This window comes from Panthera leo, chromosome C1 (genome assembly GCF_018350215.1).
Source record: "Panthera leo isolate Ple1 chromosome C1, P.leo_Ple1_pat1.1, whole genome shotgun sequence".
In the NCBI taxonomy this organism is placed as follows: domain Eukaryota; kingdom Metazoa; phylum Chordata; class Mammalia; order Carnivora; family Felidae; genus Panthera; species Panthera leo.
This window is the reverse complement of record NC_056686.1, coordinates 103390517-103411368: the sequence shown is the minus strand read 5'-3', so window position 1 is coordinate 103411368 and position 20852 is coordinate 103390517. Positions and strand designations below refer to the sequence as shown.

Genomic DNA, 20852 nt, shown 5'->3' with positions numbered 1-20852 from the left:
AGCAGTTTTCCCAACCTCCAACACAGGTGTGAAAAAGCTTCTCCCCCAAGAGCATTACCAAATACCTACCATTCAGTTTCTCACTAGTTCAAGTGGCTCAGACAGATGGTTTTGTTGTTGCTTTTCTTTATCTAATTAGAGTAAGTCAAATGTAATCTTGAAATCTCAAATAGTTACATAGTAAAACTCCTATAATATAGCATAATTTCCCCCTAAATTATCTGAATAAATATAATGTTAGGAAAGGGAATTAACACTACTGAGTTTAATACAGGATTTATAAACATTCCCTTCTTTAGTTCTTTATAGACATTATCTTCTTTCTATTATTCTCATAAAGTCCCATGAGATAGGTGTTATTACCCATTTTGCAGATAAGGAAAGTAAAGCTCAGATATGCCTTCCTCCAAGGTCTGCTCTTTCCATTACACTATGCTACTTTCCAAGAACTCAGTGAGGGCCTGTTATTGTCTCCATTGAGGAAACAGGGGCTCAGAGAGGGAAATAATTTTAATCCTGATACTTTTGCTGATTTGACTTACTATCACTAAGATAGCTTAAACCTAAACTTTAGCTTTTATGGACTTTAAAGTCATAAAAAATAGTGAAAATAGCCCAGGTCACAAGATTCACTTTGGTCCAGAGCCTCCCTAACTCTGTGACTTTTTCTGCTTAGAGGCAGGCATTCTACTGCCTTCTGCAGATACTGCCCCCTTCACCCCCTCCCTTTTTTTTTTTTTTTTTTTAAACAAATGGAAGGTTGTGGCAATCCTGCATTGGACAAGTCTATGGGCACCATTTGTGTCTCTACCAAAATGTATCACATTTTGGTAATTTTCACCGTATTTCAAGCTTTTTCATTATTATTACATTTGTTATGGTGATTTGTGATCAGCGATTACCACTCAAAGTTCAGGTAATGATTAGCATTTTTTAGCGATAGTTTAAACTAAGGTACGTACATTTTTTTTTTTAAGAATGCTATTGCACACTCAATAGGATACAGTATAGTGTGAACAAAACTTTTATATGTACTGGGAAACCGAAATATTCATCTGACTCACTTTATGGCGATATTTGCTTTATTGCGATGTTCTGGACCCACACCTGTAACATCTCTGAGGTATGCCTGTACTGCTCAAATCACCATAGTGCCCTTCGGCTCCTTCTTCAGTAGTGGCTGCTACTGGGATGGTCCAGGCCACCAAACAACAGGGTTTAACTAGTTACATGTCTGCCTCTCCCATGATTAGATGGTCAGCTTCTTGAGGAGAGAGGGTACATACTCTGTTCATCATTTTATCCCTTAGGACTCTGCCTGGAAATAGAAGATATGAAATAAATGTCTCCAGGGTAAATGAATTCAATGTAATCCTTTTTTTCTTCTCTCATGGTCATCCTGCCTTTCTTTGGTCCAATTCTTACCTACATTTGACACCAGAAAGATATGTCACAATTTATAGCAAGGACAGATTACATCCTTTTCCTCCAATTGAAGCAAAAGGGAATTTGTACTTCCCTCAGGCTAGAGAAGGAAGGAGGAACATGCTATCTCACCCCAGCCCCCCCCACCCCCCCCCGCCCCCCAGCAATTTTGACTTAATAGCCTGGTAGACACAAAGAGATTTTGTTGCTCAATCTGGGAATCCAACACTGCAACCAGACTGGGCCAAGAACAACCCATTAAAACCCAATATCCTTCATCCTTCAAACTAAAAGTCAATGAAGATACAGTGCTGCTTAAAAGTTGTTTAGCAATACCGATCGCTTTAGAAATGGGCCCTTACCAGCTCATATACATACAAACCATCCATTTTCAGGAGTCACTGTGTTTTATGCTAGTTTTTCAGACCTGGGAAATAGAATAGTGTAGAGGAAAGAACTAAAAGGAGGTCCTATCTTTGCCACAAACCACAGTGTGACTTAACCTCTCTGGGTCTATTTTCTCATCTGTAAAATGGAAAGAGTGACTTTTAGGATTTCTTGAGCTCAAAGACAATCGTTTTATGATCTTTTAGGGGCACTGGAGAGATGACTCTGTATTTCCTAAGCCTAGCCCTGGCCAGCTGGACTCTGATGCAGTCAGGTACCTTAGAGAAGACCATCCCAACACTACTTTTTTCTTCTGGCCTTGGTCCAGAGTTGAAAAAAAGAATCAGGCAGAGGGATAAAGGATACTTTCACTTCCTGGTGCTGAAGTGGTAACACTTTTTATCATTCCCCAGAATCCTGATGGTTTGTTATGCACCTCCCCCTTCTGGAACATAGTTCTCCGTGTCATTGCCATCCTGAAAGGAAAGAAAAGATAAAACCTCAGCAGGGAGCTTTAATCCTCATAGTCGGTATTCATCCACCTTCTAGTCTCATAACTGCCCTTTTCCCTTGCTGAGTTGTTCAGGAAAGAATGCAAAACTCTGGAGTACCGCTTTGCCACTACTCACAACCAAGGGGAAACTATACACTCCCAAGAAGCAATGTGGCCTACGCAATGGAGCACAGAATTTGGCGAAGGCAAGAAATGTGAAGATTGGCTCTAACTGAGAAACTAGAAGACTGCAGAGTTTTCATTTCCTCATCTCTGGCCGGGTGTGAAGATCACTGAAACCGTATATAAGAACTCATGCCGTCAACTACAAAGCTCTATACTTACATTAGTAATTTTTACCATTATCATTTAAGGACAAAATAGTTAACACACCTGAAGGGCCAGGTTCAGGGTAAGAACTAAAAAGTTTCTTTCCTTCCTTTTCGAAAGCAGACAAAGAACAAAAACTAAATGCAGGAAAATCACATAAATCTAGCCTCTTCTTCTTTTTTTTTTTTTAAGTTTATTTATTAATTTTGAGAGAGACAGAGACAGCATGAGTTGGGGGGGAGCAGAGACAGAGGGACAGAGAGAGAGAATCCCAAGCAGGCTCCGTGCTGGCAGCACAGAGCCCGATGCCGGGCTCGAACCCACAAAACCATGAGATCATGACCTGAGCCAAAACCAAGAGTCAGACACTTTAACCGACTGAGCCACACAGGTGGCCCTCTGTGGGCTAGATTCTTTAAGACAGTGATTAAAGGTATTAACAATAAGAATATGAGGTATACTGGGTCATGCTGACTTAATTTTCTTCTCAAAATGACCTTTGCCTGGATATCGAGTGAATGGGATATAGCTCTAAGTTTTAGCTCTTTAATTACACATGTTCACTATAACTTAGCATTGTTGGAAGAATTCATTAACAACCAAGAAGAGGCTCACTAGGAAGATTTTGACTTGGGAGAACTAAGGGTTATGAGTCTTGCCATTTTCATAGGTGGAAAAGCTGGAACAAGTGTATGAAGAAGGAAGAGGTTCTATCTTACTCATTTGAAAGTTCACTTCAGTTTACCGGGCCGGATTAAAAGAGAAGCAGTGGGGAGAGAGGGAGCACTGAAGCCCATTTCTATTGTCCTTAGTTTCGATGACTACAGCACGACAAATGCAACGACTGGCTGTGGAGTGGAACTGGTTGATGATGTCAAGGTGACCGACACTGTATCGTGGCCCCGGAATAGGCAGGGAGGCACAATCACTGGAAGAAGTGAAGGCTGGCTGCACACAACAAGCGTGACCTTGTTTTAAATGACTCACTTTCACTTTTAATTTTATCACTTTAGCCTAAACCAATTTTGCTCTTTCTTACCATAAGTTGCAGCTGAGAAATAAACATGTATTTTTAAAAGAAATGGTTAACATTATCAGACTTCCGGAGATGTGGTAAAAAAGAAAAAAATAGTACGAGGTACTTGTACTTTTATCTTGAACTTTTTGTCACTATCATCAACACCACATCCTGTGACCATCATCATTATTGCCTCTTTATGATAAGGGCAGTCCAGAACAAGAAATTATTTTTTCATTATTAGCTGGATGCCATTAAAAAACCCCACAGTCTGGAAAAACATGTGCCTGGCTGAGGTTTGGTGGTAGTTTGCAAGTCAAGAGGCTGAAAAGTATCTACTGTGGTTTAAATACACCATTCTACTATTCTTCTGGTACAAACTAGAAAGGTGGGAAGAAAGCAATTACTTTTCCTTTCTAATTAAACATTTTGAGGTATTGTAGTTTCACATGTGGTATAAGAAATTACAGAGACATCCCACGCACCCTTTCCCCAGCTTTCCCCAATGGAAACATCTTGCAAATTTATAGTACAATAGCACAACCAGGGTATTGACACTGATATGGTCAAGATACAGAATATTTCCATCACTACAAGGATCCCTCATAATGCCCTTGTACAGCCCACTTCCCCCCTCTCTCCTCTGACTCCTCTTTAACCACCTAGCAACCACAAATCTGTTTTCCGTTTCCATTCTGTCAGTTCAAAAATGTAATAGAAATAGAATCAGATAGTATGGAACCTTTGCAGATTGGCTTTTTTCACTCAGCATAATTTTCTGGAGATTCACCCAGGCTGTTTTAGTGACAGTTCATTCATTTCATTCATTTTTATTACTCAGTAGTATTCTGTACATGTGCGACCCCGTAACCATTCATTCACTAAAGGGTATCTGGGTTATTTCCAATTTGGGCCACTATGAATAAAACTGCTACAAACGTCAGTGTACAAGTTTTCTGTGAACCCAACTCTTCTTTTCTCTGGCATGAATGCCGAGGAAGGCAGTTGCTGGGTTGTGTGGTCGTTGCAGGTTTAGTTTTTAAAGAAAGTGCTAAATGTGTTCCAGAATTACTATTCTACATTTTAACCAGCAATGTATGAGTAATCTAGCTTCTCTACATCCTTGCTAGGATTTGGTGTCACTTATTTATGTTAGCCATTCTAATACGTGTATAGTGGTATCTCATAGTTTTAATTGCATTTCTCTCACGTTTTAGGATGTTAAAACATCTTTTCACCTACTTAATAGCAATCTACATATGCTCTGCAATGAATATCTCCATGTCTTTTGCCTATTTTCTAATTGGGCTTTTTTTTTAAAACTCTGTTTTGAAAGTTTTTATATTTTAGACACTAGTTTTTTCTCAGATCTGTGGTTTACAAATATTTCCCCCCAGTCTGTAATTTGTCTTTTCACCCTGAGCAGGGTCTTTCCCAGAGCAGAAGCTTGTGGTGTGGATGAAGTTTAATTTATCAATTTTTCCTTTTATATGTTTGGTGTCAAATCCATGAACTCTTTGCTTAGCCCTAGAGCCCTCCTAAGACTTCCTATGTTTCTTTCTCCCTAAGTTGTACAGTTGTACGTTTGAGTTAATTTTTGTGTAAGATGTGAAATTTATATTGAGATTCATTTTTTTAAAAATCTATGAAGGGGTGCCTGGGTGGCTCAGTCAGTTAAATGTCTGACTTTGGCTCAGGTCACGATCTTGTGGTTCCTGAGTTCAAGCCCCACGCTGGGCTCTGTGCTGACAGCTCAGAGCCTGGAGTCTGCTTCAGATTCTGTGTCTCCCTCTCTCTCTCTGCCCCTTCCCTGCTCTGTCTCTGTCTCTGTCTCTGTCTCTCTCTCAAAAATAAACATTAAAAAAATGTTTTTTAAATCTATGGATATCCGATTGCTCTAGAACTATTTGTTGAAAAAGCGATCTTTTCTCTGCTGACGTGCTCTTGGATCTTTGTAAAAAAATTACTTGGGCATATTTGTGTTGGTCTATGTCTGAGTTTTCTGCTCTTTTCTATTGATATGTGTCTATACCTCTGCCAATACCACACATTCTTGGTTAGTATAGCTACATAATAAACTTTGAAATCAGACTGATTCTTTCCATTTTATTCTTTTTCAAAATTGTTTTAGCTATTCTAAGTACTTTTGCCTTTCCATATAAAATCTACAAAAAATCTTGTTGGGATATATGTTAAAGCTGTGTATCAGTGTGGAGAGAACTGACATATCTACTATTTTGAGTCTTCTAATCTATAAACTTGGTATGCCTCTCTATGTAGATATTTGATTTCTTTGATTAGCATTTTATAGTTTTCAGCATGTAAGACCTATATATGTTTTGTTAGACTTACATCTAAGTATTTCATTTTTTGAGTGATTGTAATTGGTATTGTATTTCTAAATGTCAGTTTAAAGAAATACTTTAAGTCTCTGTATGTTTATTATGTACCTGCAACCCTGTTAAACAACCATTATTTTGCATTGTTCCCCTGTGGAAAATAAGCTTAAGAATTCTGTACACTTGCACCAGTGGGTTAACAAGGCTTAGGGCAGAAAGCCACTATGGGGCAAAAGTGCCCAAGGTTAGTCACTAAGTAAAACAAGGCTTAGGGAGAAAAGCCACCTCCACAGGACAGAAGCCTCTGAAAATAGAGGGACAAAGCCACTATGGGGCGAAAGTGCCCAAGGTTAGCTAGTAGAAAGGTGCCTTGTTAGCCTTGAGGCAGCGCGCTCCAGCAATCTTACACTTTGGAGAGAACAGCTACGTGGCTGTATCGCCCACAGAGAAACACTGTCCATCTGGCATCTGGCGCCAATACATCACTGTGCTTTAATCTCAACTTCTACCGCCACTTGCCCCCCAAACCCTTTGCTTCTTACAAATTAATGGTCACTATCTTATTGTTTGTTTCTGCACATTCACCATGTATGTGAAACCTTGAGAGATCAATACATACAGAGGCAAAACCCCTGTTCGGGGCTCTTGTCACCTCCTGGACATTAGCTTCTCTCATATTCAATTCTGCATCCAATCTCTTGCTGGACAAGAGAGAGCTCCAGATTCAAAGTCTGCAACATTCCCCTGTATCATTTTTCTCTTGCTGCTTTCAAGATTTTTTCATCTTCATCTTTTAGTAGTTTGATGATATGAACCTCAGTAGAGTTTTGTGTTTACCCTACTTGGGGTTAAGCTTCTTGGATCTGTAAATTAACATTTTCCACCAAATTTGGGAAGTTTCTGGCCATTAGTTCTTTAAATGCACCCCCGCCCCCTTCTTTGAGAGTGAGCACGAAAGCGTGCGCACGTGCATGCACCTGAGCATGGGAAGGGCAGAGAGACAGACTCTTAAGCAGGCTCCACGCCCAGTATGGAGCCTGATGCAGGGGCTTGATCTCACGACCCTGGGATCATGACCTGACCCGAAATCAAGAGTTGGATGCTTAACCAACTGAGCCACCCAGGCACCCCTCTTTAAATACTCTCTTTCTCTCTCTTTAGGACCCCAACCACATTTTGAATTGCTTGATATTGTTTTATACTTAAATACCCTGCATTTTTTCCAGTCTTTTCTCTATTCTTCAACTGACTAATTTCTTTTTTAATTTTTTTTTTTTTTTAACATTTATTTAGAGAGACAGAGAGAGACAGAGCATGAGCAGGGGAGGAGCAGAGAGAGGGACACACAGAATCTAAAGCAGGCTCCAGGCTCTGAGCTGTCAGGACAGAGACCGATGCGGGGCTTGAACTCACGAATCACGAGATCATAACCTAGGCCGAAGTTGGACACTTAACCAACTGAGCCACCCAGGCATCCCTCCAACTGAATAATTTCTATTGATCTATCTTCAACTTGATTCTTCCACCTCTCAATTCTGCTAGGCCTACCTAGTGACATTTTCATTTCAGTTATTGTACTTTTCAGTTTTTGAATTTGTTTTCTTTTTAAAATACAGTTTCCATTTCTCTTTTGGGATGCTTTATCTGTTCACTGATATTATGTTCTCCTTCCTTTCTTAGAATTCATAATAGATTTCACAAAAAGACTTAAAGGCTATTATTTGGGCCCACTTGAAGTTAAGTGTCTTATTATCTGCTTTTTATCTTGAACATAGATTGCTTGGTCCCATTTCTTTGTATGTCGAGTAAGTTTTGGCTGAAAACTTAACACTGCAGATAGTATGTTGCAGTAACTTGGGAATCTATCACCCGCCCCCCCCCCCCCCCACCCCGCCCCGAGAACTGTTTTTTTTTGTTTTTTCTGTTTTTTGGTTGGTTGTTGTTCTATTAAGCAGTTAGCTTACCTGGGCTCAAACTGTGAAGCCATCATACCTACTGCATGCAGCAACTACTATCTTTGCCTAGTTTTTCAGCATCCAGCTGCTCTCTTTGTAGCTGACTCTGGTGGTCTCTGCTGAGCCTGAGCAGGTTAGTTAGTGGTTGACAAAGAATCTGAACAGATTTTATATTTTAAGGCCTATCCTTTCTCTGGTCCCTTTGTTTCTAGGGGTTCCTCTAAAATTTCTAATTGCACCTTGCCAGTCCCAAGTTGTACCTTGTGACACCTTAAACCAGTTAAGAATTTCACTTTCTGTCATTCAAGTTCTGTGCCCATCTTACACACAGTTCAGGCAATGCACGCAGCCAAAGGCACCACACACCTGCAGATCACATTAAGAGGGAATTATGTCTTTCAAGGGTAGACCCCCTTCTAGTTTCTCCCTACTTTTTCTCAGGCTCTCTGGTATCTACTCTGCAAATGTATTGTTTAGTGATGAGGCAGGGACTTGGATAGTTTATACCTCGATTCTATTATCTTAGTACTTCTACATGTCTCTTGCCTCCAAAATTTCACTTCCAAGTTCAAACCAGAGTAACTGGAAATTTATCAGTCTGAGTGGATGCTAGGATAGTGGGCAGTGGCTGAAGAGCAACCCCGAGGAAGAAAGCCACAAAACGTGAGGTAACGTGATACTCTTCAAAATTTTTACCTCTGTTCGTTTTCCAGTGTCTTTGAATAATATCTTTTACGATTTTTTTCTAGTAAAAACTAGAATCATAAAAATGATTCTCTATAGAAGGATTTACGTAAACTCTTTGCAGTACCATGGTTTGAAGGCAGTTGTGGCTGGTGCTGAAATTTCACCAGTGAATGTATTTTTTCCCCTATCTCTACAAGTTTTCAAGAGAGCCTAAAAATAAATAAATAAACAAACCAACTCAAGAGTATAGGTTAAGATTTTTTCTTTATAGTAATAGCTTGCATTAAACTTTTACATATTATAATATTCTAGTTTTTTTTTAGTCACCAACAGAAAAATTAGAAATTCAGAATCTGTGGTTGGAAAGGGATCCTAGAGACCCTTTAGCCAACCCTGTCATTTTCCAAATGAGGAAACTAAGTCTAGCATTTGCTCAAGATCACTTAGCATGTTTATTGTAAAGTGACTGTCTGGCTCAAATTCTTTTCATTATACTATGGGAGAGTTGCATAGCTGTATTTTCTATCTTCCACAAAACCACAATTTCAAAGTTGTATTAATACTGTTTGTGAGTACAGACTATAATTTAGCTATATCCTAGATTACCAAAACAAAAACTTTGACATCTAAGTCAAAAGAAAAAGAAAATAACAGATCACTTAATTCTTTTAACCTGAAAAAAGCTGAAGGCTTTGATCACTAAACCAGCGTGTTCATACTAATTGAAGTAGGTTTAAAAAAAATTATTTTTAAAGTTTATTTATTTATTTTGAGGGAGACATCAAGCAGGGTAGGGGCAGAGAGACACAGAAAGAGAGAGGGAAGGAGGGAGGGAGGGAGGGAGGGAGGGAGGGAGGGAGGGAGGGAGGGAGAGAGAGAGAGAGAGAATCCCAAGCGGGCTCCGCACTGTCAGCAGAGCCTGATGAGGGGGCTCGAACCCACGAAATGTGAGATCATGACCTGAGCTGAAATCAAGAGTCATATGCTTAAACAACTGAACCACCCAGGCACCCCTGAACTAGGTTTTTGATGAATGTTTTCCAAATACTATAAATTTCATCTTCTCTTTAGTGTTCCCGGGGAGAACACAGTGTGCCTCTTTCCTACCCCCATTTTTAACTATTAATTCTTTTGTACATAACAGATGTTATATTTCTTGTAGGTCATCTCACTATGGCTCTCTGCTGGTAAATTAAAAGATGGTTTTCTGGTCACTACTCCTGCCCAGCTAGGAGTATTTGTGAAAACAGTGTTTCTAGTATGAATCCCAAGGGCCCCAGTGTTGTCATGTTAGCTTATTTGCCCTGATAGCTCCACTGCGGTGATAATTAGGCCAAGTTAGGAGGCTGACTCTTCTGAGAGCCACTCAAATTAATAAGATCTACTAGAGGATCACAAACCATCCCAGATTCTGACTAGACAAAACCTGTAGGGGTACATGTAGGGATCAGGGTCAATTCCTAACCATGACTTATGATGAAATGGCTTAAAAGTACACATCCAAGGAAAAGGTGTCAAAGATGGTAATGTAGGAAGACCCTGAACTCACCTCCTCCACTGACACCCCAAATCTGCAGCTATTTATAGAGCAATTCCTCCTGAATAATAACTAAGGGCTGGGGTGCCTGGGTGACTCAGTCAGTTCGTGTCTGATTCTTGATTTTGACTCAAGGTCATGATCTCAAGGTTTGTGAGTTCGAGTTGACAGTGCAGAGCCTGCTTGGGATTCTGTCTCTGCCCCTCCCCAGCTCTCTCTCTCTCTCTCTCTCCCTCAAAATAAATAAATAAACATTAAAAAAAATGACTGAGGGCTGACTGAACAGCTTCTGCACAACAAAAGGTAGACAGACCACAGAGAATGGCAAAATAGTGGAGACTCAGTATTAAAGGGAACCTCCCCCTTCCTCCCCCTGCCAATGCTGTACAGTGCAGGGGGTGCAGGGGAGAGGAATTGTACTGAGGGACCATGAACAGATTTGTCTGGCCTGAGGCACAGAAAAAAAGGCATGGTTTACAAGAACTACTTGAATATAAAGGATCCAGCTCTACAAGCCTACCAGACAACTGGGGAGCTGCTGGAACTCTCTCTAGCTGGCCAGGGCTGGCACGTACCACAGTTTATGTTCCCCCTCCACCTTAATAGTACAGACAGGAGCAGGATCTGAGCACCCTAGTCAGACTACCACCTCAGTGAGCCCCGAGCCCCTGGACCGCATCAGTCCCAGCTGTCCCACCAAAGCAGCCCCAGAACTGTACACGCTGGGGCACCCCTGGTCAGCGTTCACTACAGCTCCAGCCATCTCACCATGTGACACAGGCACAAAGCACCCTGGAACACTCTAGGCTGACACCACTTCAGCTCCAGATAGCTTGCTAGGGCACCCCTAGTGCAGCTCGCACTGGGACCTCCTGGCTCACGTGTGTTTCAGCTCTAGCCACTTTGCTAGGGCACCCTGTGTATGGAGCCTCTCGAGAACCTCTGGCCTGTGCCCACTTTAGCTCCAGCTGTCTTGCCAGGGCACCCCCTGAGTGGAATACCTGGGAACCCTGGCCCATTCCCCACCTCAGCTCCAGCCATCCCCCAACTGGGTGCCCCTGGAGTGGAGCATCTTGGCCTGTGCCAGCCTTGGCTCTAGCCACCCAGTCAGGGTGCTTCCTGCATGGAGTGCCCTGGGACACCGTAGCTTGCACACATTTCAGCTTCAGCTATCTTGCCAGGGTGCCCTCTGCACAGAGAGGCCCAGGACCATCCTGGCCCACACCCACTTCAGCTCTAAACATCCCACCAGGGCAGACCCAGAATGGAGTGCTCCAAGGCCCCCAGCCTCTGCCAATCAACAAAAATTACCAGTCACATACAGTCTACACAGAAGATGATGATACCCGGAGCATTTCCTCAAGTTTGGAAGTAGCTGTTTCACCAAATTCGTAGAATAAAAACAGAAAGGCAAAATGAGGAGGCAGAGGAAGATGTTCCAAACTAAAGAGTAGGACAAAACCTCAGAAAAAGAACCAAATGAAATGGAGATAAGCAATATGCCTGATAAAGAGTTTAAAGTAATGATCATAAAGATGCTCATGAAACTGGAGAGAAGGGTAAGAAGCCAGTGAGAACTTCAACAAAAAGACAGAAAATATAAAAAGAGCCAATCAGAGTTGAGGAATACAATAACTGAAAAGGAAAATACACTAGAGGGAATCAACAGATTAGTGGATACAGAAGAATGGATTAGTGATCTAGAAGAAGGGTAATGGGAACTACCTAAGCTGAACAGCAAAAAGAAAAAAGAATTAAAAAAAAAATAAGACTAAGGGTTCTTTTGTATCACATCAAGCAAGTAAACATTAACATTATAGGGATCCTAGAAGAGAAAGAAAGGGGCAGAAAACTTATTTGAAGAAGTAACAGAAACTTTCCTAGCCTGGGGACAGAAATAGACATCCAGGCCTAGGAAGCAAAGAGTTCCAAACAAGATGAACCCAAGGAGGTCATACCAAGATACATCGTAATTAAAATGTCAAATGTCAAAATCTTAAAAGCAGCAAGAAGCAAATAGTTACATACAAGAGAAACCCCATAAGGCTATCAGCTGATTTTTCAGCAGAAACTGCAGAACAAAAAGGAATGGTAACATATATTCAAAGTGCTGAAAGGAAAAAAACCTACATCCAAGAATACTCTACCCAGCAACGTTATCATTCAGAATTGAAGGAGAGTTTGTCCCAGACATCCAAAACTTAAAGGAGTTCATCACCACTAAACAGGCCTTAGAAGAGATGTTACAGGGACTTCCTTAAGTGAAAAGAAAAGGCCATAAGTAGAAGAAAACAATGAATATAAAGATGTAAAATATGACAACATAAATATATAATGGGGGGGAGGGGAGTGAAAAAAGTTCTTTCAGAATGTGTTTGATCTTAGGTGACTATCAGCTTAATATACACCGTTTCATACTTAGGATGTTATATCTGAACCTCATGGTAACCATAAACAAATATGTATAATAGATACACAAAAAATAAAGAGCAAGAAAGCCAAGCATACACTAGAGAAAGTCATCAATTGCAAGACAAGACAGCAAGAGAAGAAAAAAGGAACAGAAGCACCACAAAAACAATCAGAAAACAATGAACAAAATGGTAATAAGTACAGACCTATCAATGATTAAATGTAAACAGTCTAAATGCTCCAATCAAACAACTTAGAATGACCGAATGGATAAAAAAACAAGACCCATCTGTATGCTGCCTACCACAGACTCACTTCAGACCCAAAGACACACACAGACTGAAAATGAAGGGCTTAGAAAACATATTCCATGCAGATGAAAGCGGGGGTGAGAGGTGGGGAAGCCAGGGTAGCAGTACTTACATCAAACAAAATAGACTTTAAAACAAAGACTTTATTTATTTATTACTTTAAAAATTTTTTTTAAATGTTTACTTATTTTTTGAGAGAGAGAGAGAGGAGAGAGAGAGACAGAGCACAAGGTGGGGAGGGGCAGAGAGAGAGGGAGACACAGAATCCGAAGCAGGCTCCAAGCTCTGAGCCATCAGCACAGAGCGTGACATGGGGCTCGAGCCCACCAACTGTGAGATCATGACCTGAGCTGAAGTTGGTCACTCAACCAACTGAGCCACCCAGGTGCCCCTAAAACAAAGACTTTAACAAGAGACACAGAAGGGCATTACATAAAGATAAAGAAAGCAGTCCAATAAGAGGACAGAACAACTGTAAACATCTTTTCATGCAACCGCTGTATCATCCAAATACATAAAGCAAATGTTAAGAGACATAAATGGAAAAACTGACAGTAATACAGTAATAGTTGAGAACTTTAACATCACACTTACATCAATGCATGAATGGAATATCCAGGCAGAAACATCAGTAAGGAAACTGGATTTTTTTAAAGGAAACTTCATCTTTGAATGACACATTAGCCCAGATGGACTTAAAAGATATATACAGGACATTACATCCCAAAACAACTGAATACACATTCTTTTCAAGTACACATGGAACATTCTCCAGGACAGATCATATGCTGGCCACAAAACAAGTCTCAAATTTTAAAACACTGAAATCATATCATGCATCTTTTCTGACTACAATGGTATGAAACAAGATATCCATCACAAGAAAGCAACTGGAAAAAACACAAACACATGGAGGCTAAACATGCTACCAGGCAAACCAACAGGTCAGTTAAGAAATCAAAGAGGAAATTAAAAATACATGGAGACAAATGAAAGTGGAGAAACAATCATCCAAAATTTTTTGCATACAGCAAAAGCAGTTCTAAGGGGAACACTTACAGCAACACAGGCCTACATCAAGGAATCAGAAAAATCTCAAACAATTTAGTTTTACATCTAAATTAGGAACCAGAGAAAGAACAAACAAAGCTCAAGGTTAGAAGGAAGAAAATAATAAAGATCAGGCAGAAATTATAAATGAAATAGACTCTAAAAACAAGTAGAAAGATCAATGAAATCAAGAATTGGTTCTTTGAAAAGGTAACAAAATTGACAAAACTTTAGCCAGATTCATTATGAAAAAGAGACAGGACCCAAATAAATAGAACCAGAAATAAAAATGAAACAACTGACACCACAGAAATACAAAGGATTGTAAGAGACTACCACGAAAAGTTATATGTCGACAAACTAGACAACCTAGAAGAAATGGATGAATTCCTAGAAACATAGAATCTTCTGAAATTGAATCAGGAAGAAATAGGATATCTCTGAACAGACCAGCTACTAGTAACAAAATTGAATCAGTAATCAAAAAACTCCCAATAAACAAAAGTCCAGGACCAGAAGGAATTACAGGTGAATTCTACCAAACATTTAAAGAAGAGTTAATATTGGGGCGCCTGGGTGGCTCAGCCGGTTGAGCTTCCAACTTCGGCTCAGGTCATGATCTCACCCTCTGTGAGCTCGAGCCCTGTGTCAGGCTCTGTGCTGACAGCTCAGAGCCCGGAGCCTGCTTCGGATTCTGCGTCTCCCTCTCTCTCTAACCCTCCCCCGCTCATGCCCTGTCTCTGTCTCAAAAATAAAATAAAACATTAAAAAAAAAAATTAAAAAAAAATAAAGAAGAGTTAATACCTATTCTCTTCAAACCACCCCCCAAAAAAGAGAAAGGCTTCCAAATTCATTCTATGCGGCCAGCATTTCTGATACCAAATCCATCCAAAGACACTACAAAAAAAACTACAATACCCTTGATGAACATAGATGCAAAAATCCTCAACAAAATATTAGCAAACTGAATTCAATAGCACTTTAAAAGGATCATCCAGCACAATCCAAGTGAGTTTTACTCCAGGGATGCAAGGATGGTTCAATATTGACACATCACACATTAATGTGACACATCACATTAACAAAACAAAGGATAAAAATCATATAATCACCTCAATAGATATAGAAAAATCATTTGACAAAATTCAACACTGGATCATAAAAACTCTCAACAAAGTAGATTCAGAAGGAACATATCTCAACATAAAAAGGGACGTATATGAAAAACCCACAGCTAACGTCATACTCAATGATGAAAAACAGTTTTTCCTCTAACATCAGGAAAAAAGAATGTCCACTCTTACCACTTTTTATTCAACACAGTACTGTAAGTCCTAGTTGCAACAATCAAGAAATAAAAGGCATCCAAATTCATAAGAAAGAAGTAAAACTGAAACTAATTGTAGAAAGAGAAATTTGGAAAACAATCCCATTTAAAACTGCACCAAAAATAATAAAATACCTAGGAAGTAAAAGACTTGTACACTGAAAACTATAAAGTATTGATCAAAGACACTGCAGCTAACAAATTAATGGAAAGACAGACCACGTTCATGGATTGCAAGAATTTATATTATGAAAATGACCATACTATCCAAAGCAATCTACAGATTGAATACAATCCCCATCAAAATACCAACAGCCTTTTTCACAGAACTAGAAAAAATAATACTAAAATTTGTATGGAACCACAAAAGACTCTAGAGAACCAAAGAATATTGAGAAAGAAGAACAAAACTGGAGGTATCACTAACCTGGAGTTAAAGATATACTACAATGCTATAGTAATCAAAGTAGTATGGATCAGTGGAACAGAATAGAAAGCCCGGAAATAAATCCACACCTATACAACAATCTATAACAAAGGAGGCAAGAATATACAATGGGAAAAAAAGTCCTTTCAATAAAAGGTGCTGGGAAAACTGCACAGCTACATGCAAAGAATGAAACTGGACCACTTTCTCACACTATATATAAAAATAAACTCAAAATGGATTAAGAACTAAATGTGAGACCTGAAACCATAAAATTCCTAGAAGAAAACACAGGTGGTAATCTCTTGGATATTAATCTTAGAAATATTTTTCTGGATATGACTTCTCTGTTGAGGGAAACCAAAGCAAAAAGAAACTATTGGGACATCAAAATAAAAAGCTTTTGCACAGCGAAAAAAACCATTAATAAAATAAAAAGACAACCTACTGAATGGTAGAAGCTACTTGCAAATGATGTATCCAATAAGAGGTTAGTATCCAAAATATATAAAGAACTTATACAACTCAACATCAAAAAGGCAGTCTGATTAAAAATGGGCAGAGGACCTGAATAGACATTTTTCTAAAGACAACATACAGATGGATAGCAGACACATGAAAAGATGCTTAACATCACCAATCAGGTAAATGCAAATCAAAATCACAATGACATATCACCTCACACCAGTCAGAATGGATAAAATAAGAATTAACAAGTGTTGGCAAGGGTGTGGAGGTAAAGGGAACCCTTGTGCACTGTGGGCAGGAATGTAAACTGGTACAACTGTGGAAAACGGTACGGAGGTTCCTCAAAAAATTAAAAACAGAACTATAGAACTACCATAGGATCCAGTAATTCAACTACTGGGTATTTACCCAAAGAAAAAAAAAAAACACAATAATTTCAAAGCTACATGTACCCCTATGTTTACTACAGCATTACTTATAATAGCCAAGATACGGAAGCAACCTAAATGTTGGGCGTGTGTGCACACATGTACAGAGAATATTACACGGCCAAAAAAAAAAAAAAAAAAAATGGATGATACCTTGCCATCTGCAACAACATGGATGAATACAGAAGTTATTATGCCAAGGCAGACAGAAAGATATCATATGATTTCACTTATATGTGGAATCTAAAAATAAACACAAAACAGAAACACTCAAATACACAGAAATGATGGTTGGCAGAGGGGAAGGTGGTGGGGGATTCATTTATCTCTATATGAATAAAATATAGTAAAAAGGAGAACAATCATGGGAATCAAGACAGTATTATTCCTTTATAATTATCTTTCAATACTGAATAACGTTGCTCTTACTGTTATATTTTTAAAATCTACATTCATATTCATTCATGTAAAATAAACTGTATAAAATGAATGTGGACAAAACCCAGAGAACAAATGTATATCCATGTGTATCTACTTTCAATATCCTCGGACAGATGTACAGAAATGGAGACAAATAATTAGCTGCTAAATCTCATCCTCTTTATCATTGTAAAGTCTGTTGTCATATCTTACATTAAAGCCTCCTTTGACTTTGACTTGATGGGTCTTACTATAGAAAAATGTTGAAGGACGAAACACGAAATGCAGAAACACTCATGCAGTTTAAAACCTCTATGTCACAGTTTTTATTTGGGTAACAGGACTTTAATAAAGACAGACTAATTAGCTTCATGAAGACAATAACTTACTATCTTGTTCCTCATTCTATCTCTATGACCGTTCAGCAATTAGCAAAGTGCCTAGCAGAAACTGGGCTTCCTATATTAAGAGAATGAAAATACATGAATGCATAAATGAAGACAAAGCACTAAAACCTAATGACTGTCCTCCAAGACTATTAATAAGTTCAATAGTTTTCCTTAGCTATGTATGGTTCACTGTTCTAGAGTTCTACATGTCAACTCATTCTTATTATTTCCATTTTACAGTTGAGGAAACCAAGACATGAAGTAACGCTCAAGGCCACACTGTGAACCGTACGGCAAGGATTCAAATTCAGAAAGTCTGAGTCTAGAGCCTAGGCTTTAACCCACCGTGATACAGATTTCTAGAAATGCCACTTAAAAAACACACACTGTAAGTCTACTTCTTAAAAATGACAAAAAGGACAACAGCTAGAAGACTTGAAGGATTTTTCAAAGTAGTTGGAGAAAAGGAAGTTGAAAAGATTGAAATTAGGCATGCAAGTTTTGTAAAAATGTAGGACAACAGACTTTTAAAGCATCCAATCGATGTAGAATACCTTCAACTATAGAAGTTATTCTAACAACTTATCTCAAGAGAATTAAAGTCAGGAAATAAATGGAATTTGAAAATTTCATTCACACAAGACTAAACATTAAGTCTTTGTTTTTGTTTTTTTAAGTTTATTTTTGAGAGTGAGCGAGTTGAGGAGGGGCAGAGAGAAAGGGAAAGAGAGAGAATTCCAAGCAGGCTCTGCACTGTCAGTGCGTGGAGCCCAATGCGGGGCTTGAGCTCATGAACCATGAGATCACGACCTGAGCCGAAATCAGAGTCAGATGCTTAACTGACTGAGCCACCAAGGCACCTCAAAATCTTTGATGGTATCTTACTGTAAAAATGAATACGATGAAACTTCCTGTTATCATCAATTCACAGTCACATTTTCTTGTTGAGAAATTCTAAGAGTACATGTTTTTTAACGTTTATTTATTTTTATTTTTGAGACAGAGAGAGACAGAGCATGAACGGGGGAGGGGCAGAGAGAGAGGGAGACACAGAATTGGAAGCAGGCTCCAGGCTCTGAGCCATCAGCCCAGAGCCCGACGCGGGGCTTGAACTCATGGACCACGAGATCATGACCCGAGCTGAAGTCGGACGCTTAACCGACTGAGCCACCGAGGTGCCCCAAGAGTACAGGTTTTTTAATGTGCTGGTATCTTACCTTTTCTTTTTGCTGATGATCATGTCCATGGTTTGGAGCAGTCGCCGTTCCAGGGCGAGGATATCTGCATCAGTCACATTTCTATAATAAGCACAAACTGTTAGCAATGTTTTGGGACCCCATCCTTGGGCATAATAAATACAAGGCCGCTGACAAACACATAAACCTCAAATGTTACCCAGTAATTGAAGGACCTCTTTCTAGAGAATATTAACATGATTATAATAAACAGGAGTCCTTTTGTTGCCATGTTTTATAGCTAATATTTTTTGCAGTCTCAGGGTAGTGGAAGGTAAGTGGCTCTCTTATATAGTCTTTCTTAGCTCTGATCCAATGACATTTTTTAAAAATATTTTTAATGTTTATTTTTGAGAGAGAGAGACATTCATGAGCGAGGGAGGGGCAGAGAGAGAGAGGGAGACAGAGAATCTGAAGCAGGCTCCAGGCTCCGAGCTGTCAGCACAGAGCCTGACATGGGGCTTGAACTTGGGAACGGCGAGATCATGACCTGAGCTGATGTCAGAAGCCCAACCGACCGAGCCACCCAGGAGCCCCTGATCCAGTGACATTTATGAGGTATCCGTAAGCATGCCTGCAGCTTGGCAAAGCTTTGTGCAAGGGCAGTCTTGTAGCCAATGAGGTTTATCCGAGGCACAATTAGTGCTACTTTTGGGAGGAAGCGATTGACTGAAGTTGGGATTAGCTCGCACTGCTGTCCACAAGAAATGTGCCTTTAAGAGGAGGTAGAGGGTCTGAGTGAAACAACCATTTTAAAAATAAGTGAATGTGGGACAAATAAGGACAAACAATATAAGTGATAAGACTTATTCAGGAAGACTCCTAGGATAATGCCCATAAGGGCAGAGGGAAAGAATAAAAAGTCCGTGTCACAGATCTAATACTTAAGTATTAATGATGGCAGCATGATATCACGTACGTATGCATGAAGTCATAGGAAGAAAGAAAAGACACGAAGTTCTCTTTACCTGAGGAAGTAGGACATGTACGTGTATGGGCAGTTGACAGCACCAAATCCAGAAAGAAGAGCCATGAGAGTCACACCGATCACACCTACCCGGCTGATGAGCTGTTCTATGGACAAAATCCCTAAAAACATCAAAGCACCTTAATGTCAGCTAATAAAGATCAAATGTACTATGAGAGGAAACATCACGAAAAACATCAACTGTTACATACAGCTTATGTAAGCCAAATTTTAATTATCAATATGTATATCTTCCATAATAAATGTATAAAAGTCTGTTGATTTTCGTCATATCTCACATGTTTCTAGAATCATCTACTGGGTGATGGTAATAGTAATAATTATAAGTAACACTCACTGATTGCTTACTCAAGGTAGTGTGAACACTAACAGAGCAACACACTTTCAGTAAAAGCTTTGGTAAAAAAAAAAATATATGTATCAGCAAAGTAAGTCTGCTGGAGATTTACTTTGCAAAGTAGCACTTTGCACTATAGTTACTGTCAATATATATATATGTGTATATATATATACATATATATATATATATGTATATATATACACACACATAAGGCATCTAACAAATGAGCTGACTTTATACGTGAATGAGTACTTCAAACGCAAATATGTGAGTTTTTGATGATCAGTTGCATTCTAATTATCAACTGTTTCCTATGATTTGAAAATGCTGAAAGTCTGTAGGTAAAATAAGTGCTGTTGAGATCTTGGATAAATGAGAGAAGGCAATGCTGAAGAACAAGCCAGGAAGTTTGGAAGCACCCGACAAAACTAGCTTTGTTTTTACTCCTGTTTCTAGGATGGGGTCCACTTCAGCATTATCTACTCCTATGGCCTAACACCAGAGCTGCCATGCAGTAATTCTGTTGGCTTTGGAACCGATATTCCAATAATCATGTTCTCTTGCTCTTGTGTTTCCACTACACCATTTTAGAGCTCTTTGTGGCCTCTGGTCTCTTGTCTTTTGCTTCCCCCTACCTTCCATTTCCTTCTTCACTGAGCCTGACCTCCAAGCTTGCTTGCTTGAACTTCTCTCACTAGGACTCTGTCCCCACTGTACTTCTGAAGTGCTGATCCTGAAAACTCCCAATCCTGGATCAATCTGACACTCGGTCTTCCCTGTGCCCGTGCCTGAGATGCTAAAACTGCTAAAACGCGTCCCAACGTTGGTGCCATTACAGATTTAGGTCTCCAGTCTTAACATGGCTTACACTACGACTGAGGAATC

The 20852-nt window shown here is 39.5% G+C and overlaps 1 protein-coding gene and 1 non-coding gene across 3 annotated transcripts in view; one reads left to right on the top strand and one right to left on the bottom strand.

The window, feature by feature from the left end:
- Positions 1 to 20852, bottom strand: part of LOC122228590 (Golgi pH regulator) — a 65402-nt gene that overhangs the window by 18504 nt on the left and 26046 nt on the right. For both annotated transcript variants that reach the window (XM_042953706.1, XM_042953707.1), the window contains 3 exons: positions 19608 to 19728; positions 18622 to 18702; positions 2179 to 2288 (listed from right to left, as the gene is read on the bottom strand). In XM_042953706.1, the coding sequence (XP_042809640.1) occupies positions 2179 to 2288; positions 18622 to 18702; positions 19608 to 19728 (312 nt within the window). The remainder of the gene's footprint in view (positions 1 to 2178; positions 2289 to 18621; positions 18703 to 19607; positions 19729 to 20852) is intronic.
- LOC122228897 lies at positions 19228 to 19362 on the top strand. Its single transcript, XR_006206787.1, has one exon. It is a non-coding gene; the product is annotated as a U4 spliceosomal RNA (small nuclear RNA).